The 6,000-nt window shown below is 60.3% G+C and overlaps 1 protein-coding gene across 1 annotated transcript in view; it reads left to right on the top strand.

Annotated features, from left to right (window-relative positions):
- Window positions 1-2,053: 2,053 nt before the first annotated feature.
- DNAH2 (dynein axonemal heavy chain 2) overlaps window positions 2,054-6,000 on the top strand; it is a 79,305-nt gene continuing 75,358 nt past the window's right edge. The window contains exons 1-2 of the mRNA XM_045985130.1: window positions 2,054-2,152; window positions 3,830-4,012. Of these exons, the coding sequence (XP_045841086.1) occupies window positions 3,844-4,012 (169 nt within the window). The 5' untranslated portion in view covers window positions 2,054-2,152; window positions 3,830-3,843. The remainder of the gene's footprint in view (window positions 2,153-3,829; window positions 4,013-6,000) is intronic.

Genomic DNA, 6,000 nt, shown 5'->3' with positions numbered 1-6,000 from the left:
CCTCAGGGACCCAGGCTTCCTGCCCACTCCCTTCACCATAACAACCATCTGTGGGAGTTGCTCAAGACTTTAATATCATTTCATTAAGTCAGCTCATTGGAGAAGGTTGGGGGCACAAAGAGACTGGGGTGGGCAAAAGACGGCCAAGGTAGGGGGGAAGCAAGGGAAGAGTCCCCCTCTCTCCGTGGAGATGGCTCTGAGACATCAAATATTGACAGTGAGAGAACAGAACTTATTAAATCTGGGGCAGGGTTGTGTGGGGGGAGCTGTGGGAATGGCCGGATGCCTGGGTTCTGGGGGTAACGAAGGTCTGGGAGGAGGGAAAGCCTTGAGGTTGGGGGATGCAGTAAGGGTAAATGTCTCACGGGTACAACCCTCTCTCCCTTTCCTTTGGGGGGGTCCTTCGTCTTGGTGCCCTGGCTGGCCCCTGGAGCTCCTAGGGACAAGACCCCCACCCCAGCTGTGGTTGGTTCCCCTTCAGCCCTCCCCCCCACCCCTGTTGATGAGCTTCAGCAGCGTTTAATCGGATTGAGCGGTAATTAGCAAAGCGAGATGTTTGATTACCTATTTAGCATAATGTAGGGGGCTGGGATCCCTAGGCACAGCCAAGGTTGGGGGTGCAGTCAGAAGAGAAGCGGGGTCTACACAACGTTCCTTTCCTGTGGGAGCCGGGAGCCCTGCCTCTAAGACCTCGCGTCCCACGCCTCCCCTCAAATCTTCGCTCCTTTGGGACTTTTCCCAGGGGGATGGGCCCAATCGTGTCACCTCGAGGATCACCCACTTAGTACCACTTGCAGTGCAGCCGGTTTGGGGCGTGGCAGGACCCCTCACAACTTCAACCCTTGTCTTCAGCGGTAGGACTTTGGCCTGGGCTAGGGAACCCCAAATCAGAGTCGCCCAGACGCCTACCCTAAGGAAAAAGGGGTGGGGGGGAGGGGAGTCCCGAGGGCAGGTGCTGTTCATTCTGGAAATCAGGACAGGTGGGATGGCGGGGTCAGGGTTGGGTGTGGATGGACCCAGGGGCCTTCAGGAGCCCCCCGAGGCCGCAGAGCCTTGTGGGGCCAGACTGGCATGTCAGAGACCCGTCAGGTGTGAACACCAACCAGAAAAGGGGGGATCTGAGGTGCCAGCTTCTCCCCCTCCACATCCAGCAAAGAAAATGTCATCAATTTAGCTCCTCATGGAAATGCAATCAGTGGGCTCGCTGCTGGCTTTGTCTTAATTAGGCACTATTGATGGAAGCAGGGAGGGGGCCTTCCCATCCCCCGACTCGGCTTCCGCGCTCCAGCTTCTCCCGCCGCAGGTAGGGCCCAGGGTTCCAGGCGGCCCCTCCGCGGCCCCGGGCCCGCAGCGCCCCCTAGCCCCAGCTGCGGTATGCCCCCCCCCACGCCCCTTCTCCTCTCGCTTCCCCAGGACTAAGCCTTTGTTCTCACGCAGAGCCGAGCCCCTCCCCGGCCCGGTCACCTTCCCCAGGGAGTCCCCGCCTCCCGTTCCCCCCAAAACGGGCGACGCTTCCCAGAGCCAATCCCCCGGTTCCCGGAATTCCAGTTCTGTTCTTCCCTGCGCTCCCCCGCCCCGCGCCGCCCGGCGCTGCCAGACCCCGGTCCGAGCGCCGGCGAGGGAAACGGGCGGGAGGGCAGGGGTGCTCCAGCCCCGGTTTTTCCCCCGGACCCAGCTGCAGCCGCGGCTGCCTTGAAATCCTGGAGCGCCTTCCAGCCCCGCGGCGGGACCCCGGGCGCCACCTGCCGGCCGCGCGCGGGAGCGAGCCCGCGGACCCGGGCGCCGGGACGCCCCCGACCCTTCCGGGGTCCCGCGGCAGCGCAGCTCGTGCTCTCAGCCCCAGCCCCGCCGGCCCGTGCTCGGACAAGACCCGGCCTGCCGGACGCGGTGGCCGGCCCTGCCTCGCCGGCCCTTGCGGGCGCGGGTCCCCGCGGGGCGCACGCGGGCTCGGTCGGGCGGCCGGGCGGCGGAGCGGGGCTACCCTGCGCCTGCGCCGTGGAGGCTGGGCTAGCTCCCCGGCCGCTCGCCCCTCCCCGCGCGGGGTTGCCTTGGCGACGCGTGCGGGCGCGGGCGGGAGCGGGGCTCGCTGGGCGCCTTCCCAGCTGGAGGGGCCGGTCGGCCGGCCTAGGGTGGACAGGGTCGGCGCCGTGAGGTGTGTGTCGGGGCCAGAGAGGAGGAGGGGAGACGTGGGAAGCTTTGGGGAGAAGGGGCCGTGGTGGGGGAAAGGGACAGCCGGGTTGGGGCAGAGGGCGGGGAGGGGCAGGTGTGTGGGGAGGGGAGAGGAAGGCGCGCTGGGGTCGGGACGGCTGGGCGCGGCGGGGCTGGACCGTTGTGACCGTTGTAGGCAAGGTGGCCGCAGGGGAGCTCGCTGGAGGACAGGGCCGCCCCACCCCGGGCGCTGGCGCGGGTCCCCAGGCCGGCCGAGCAGCCCTTCCCGGCGGGCCGAGGGAAGAGCCCCGAGGGTGCCCCCTCGCCTGGCCTGCGAACGCCCCTGGGGCTGCAGCCCGAGGCCAGGAAGTACCGGCGGACGCTTCTCTGGAGACCCGCGGCGCTGCTGCTGTTGGTTTTATCGATGCGTGGGCCCAGTAGGACGTTTTTCCTTCGAGCAAAGTCCACATCCTTCACGTCTGAAACTCCTAATCTGGGATCCCTGCCTGGGGCAGCCCGTGGGGCGGGAGGACAGCCACAGGTGGCTGTCGGCCTGAAGCTGGCTGCAGGAGGAATGCCTGGCAGCCGGCCCCACGTGGCCCCAGGGCTTCCCACAGCCAACCGGGATGCTCCCTCTTTCCGATGGAGGCCTTCCTCCTTCCCGCAGGGCCTTCTCCGGCAGACACAAGGCAGAATTGCATCTTGGGTGACTTTCCTCCTTGCTACCCCCAGGCTGTGGCCCGGGGAACGAGAGGGTCTTGGTCTTCCTTGCTGGTTGGCCCGGAGGATGGGGTCAGCTATGCCCAGAGATCTCCTCAGTACACGCAAAACAGGGTTCATTCCCCCTACCCCAGCAATGAAAAAAACAAATTTTTTTTTTAAAGATTTTATTTATTTGACAGACAGAGATCACAAGTAGGCAGAGAGAAAGGAAGGGAAGCAGGCTCCATCCCAGGACCCTGGGATCATGACCTGAGCCGAAGGCAGAGGCTTAACCCACTGAGCCACCCAGGCGCCCCCAGCAATGAAAAATTAAAGCGACATGTCACAAATCCGGTTTTTCTCAGCTTAAGGAGGTTGCACATTTTGCTGTGGGTAGGGGGAAAATTTTCCATCTCCCCATTCCACCCTTGCAGGAGGTTATTAGTAAGCTGGGAGGAAAGCAGCTACTTGGGAAGATTGTCCTGGTGTGTTTCGTGGACTTGACGCACAGACACAGGGCAGGGAGCCCAGGGGCAGTCTTCCCTTCCTCGGGCCTTGTCTCCCTCACCTGAGGCCCTGAGGGGTAAGGCGATTGAAGCCTAAGCAACACCACAGCTTATATGTTTTTTCCCTCCTGATCTGTTCTCACACTTCTGGGCAGAGAGACAGGTTCCTAAACCCTCCGTAGCCGGGTGTCTGTTAGAGGCTACCGTCTTCGGCTTTCATTCACTCCCGAAGCCTTAAGGGACTGACTGCTTTTGGACCCAATGCTCTGAAGAAAGTGCGATTCTCCAGGGAAAGGAGTGAGGTCTGCAAGGCCCCTTGTGGTCCACGGCGCAGGGTGCGGGTATCCCCAGATGAGATTATGATACGAAGTGGGGGGTGTGTCTCAGTTTGTGTACTCAGAGCGGACAGGGCATGGGGGGCCGGGGTGGGGGTGGCTCAGGTGGTCGACCCCCAGCTGCCCGCATGCCTGCAGGTCCTGCCCACACCATGTCCAGCAAAGCGGAGAAGAAGTGGAAAGTGAGCTCCCGGGGAAGCGGTGGCCGCGGAGGCACCCGCAGGAGAACTACCCGGGAGGTGCTGGCCTCGCAGGCTGAGGAGAGCTTCCTGCCCTCTGCGGAGCCCCAGCCGGAGCCTGAGGCCCTCAAGGAGGAGCCCGGTGGGTACCTGCTGGGAAGGAGCTCGGAGGCAGAATGTTTGCGTTCAAAGAGGGTCTGAGGGCTGTTGCTTCTGGGTTAGAAGCTGGGGGTTCGATGGACTCTCAGGCCTGCTGCTGGGGTCCTTCTTCTGTGTCCCCCCTTCCCCGCAAATGCACCAAGAGCTCACCAGCCGGTCCTTTAACTTGGCCGCTGCCTCGGGGTTCCTCCTATCACACCGAAGAGGGTTTGATCTCTTCCTTCTTCCCATTTTCACCCTGGGTGGCAAAACAAATAATGTTTTTCTCCCATGAAGCCCATCACCATGGAGACAGCCTGCTTTGCCTCCCTTTGAATCCTAAGCCTGACGGCAGCTTTCTCCCATCTGTTTCAAGCTCTGTAGCCCTGCCTTCCATTTTGGCAGGGGCGTCGGTCGGCTCAGGAGGTCGGGTTCAGGGCCACGAGAAAAGCAGCCTGATGTCTCCATGGGGGTGGGGGAGAAAAGAATTTAAAGAGGCTGCCTCCTGCGGCTTAGATCCGAGGGACTCCGGCCCTGTGGGTTGGAAGGTTTGGTGTCCCTGGGCTGTCCCTTAGAGCGCCGGCCCATGCGGGTACAACTATGTACTAAGCACAGGCCTCCTCTTTTCCATGGGGCTTCTTTGCACGGCTGGCAGCTTGACGAGATGGAGAGGGATGGAATCTCCTTTTGATATTAACGGTGGGGAGATTAGACCTGGGTGTGGGAGAAGGGTCCGGGATCTGCGCGGGGTCCCTAGGATCCAGACGCTAGAAACCGGCAGTTCTCTCGGAAGTATTGCAAGGGGGACTAGCTCCTGGGTGCCTGGAGCAGAGCAGGGAAGCAGGAGACGCAGGAGGTTCAGTTTGGAGAACCCTCCAGTGGCGGAAGGGAAGGAGATTCTAGATGAAAGCACTAACCAGCAAATACAAAGATTCTGAGGCTCCCCGAGCTCTAAGCCTGACGCTCAGAGAGGCCTGGGGCCTCCCTGCCAGCCCCAAAGAACACGGCAATCCCTGTCACCTTTGGGGCTGGGGAGGGATTGAGTCCTGTCCCACTGGAGACAGGGGGCCTGTCATGTCCGAATGTTTGTGGTCCCCTCCCCCCAACAGATTCGTTTGTTGAAATCCTACTGCCCAATGTGATGGGATTAGTGGGTGAGGCCTCTGAGAGGTGTGTCTTGGGAAGTGCTTGCATCACGTCAGGGACGGGATAAGTGCCTTAGGAAACTGGTTCTGAGATCCCTGGCCCTGTCCTTCCGTGTGAGAACACTACGAGAAGCCTGTGTCCCAGAAGAAGAAGGCTCCCAGGGACCAGGCCGGCATCCCCATCTAGGACTTCCGGCCTTCAGAAGCGGGAGAAATAAGCCACCCGGTCTGTGGCATTTTGTGATAGATGTTATCTGCTCTCATGGATGGGTGGAAGGAGGGCCGAAGACGCTTCTTGGTAAAAGTAGGCCAATGGTCTGTATTCCCAACCTTTCCTTCCTTAAGGGTTTCTCCATTCCCATTAAGAAAAGAAGAAGGAGGGGCAGCCGGGTGGCTCAGTGGGTTAAGCCTCTGCCTTCAGCTCAGGTCATGATCCCAGGGTCCTGGGATCGAGCCCCATATCGGGCTCTCTGCTCAGCAGGGAACGTGCTTCCTCCTCTCTCTCTGCCTGCCTCTTTGCCAACCTGTGATCTCTCTCTCTCTGTCAAATAAAGTCTTAAAAAAAATGAAATATTAAAAAGAAAAGGACAGGTTTATAATTCCATATTTCTAATTTGAAAAGCTTTTTATTATTTATTTTTTTTAAAAGATTTTTAAAATATTTATTTTATGGCAGGTCACAAGTAGGCAGAGAGGCAGGCAGAGAGAGAAAGGAGGAAGCAGGCGCTCTGCTGAGCAGAGAGCCTGATGCAGGGCTTGATCTCAGGACCTTGGGATCACGACCTGAGCCGAAGGCAGAGGCTTTAACCCACTGAGCCACCCAAGTGCCCCTGAAAAGCTTTTTAAG

This window comes from Meles meles, chromosome 18 (assembly GCF_922984935.1).
Source record: "Meles meles chromosome 18, mMelMel3.1 paternal haplotype, whole genome shotgun sequence".
Classification (NCBI taxonomy): Eukaryota; Metazoa; Chordata; class Mammalia; order Carnivora; family Mustelidae; genus Meles; species Meles meles.
The sequence above is the reverse complement of the archived record's forward strand: the minus strand, read 5'-3'. Positions and strand labels throughout refer to the sequence as shown.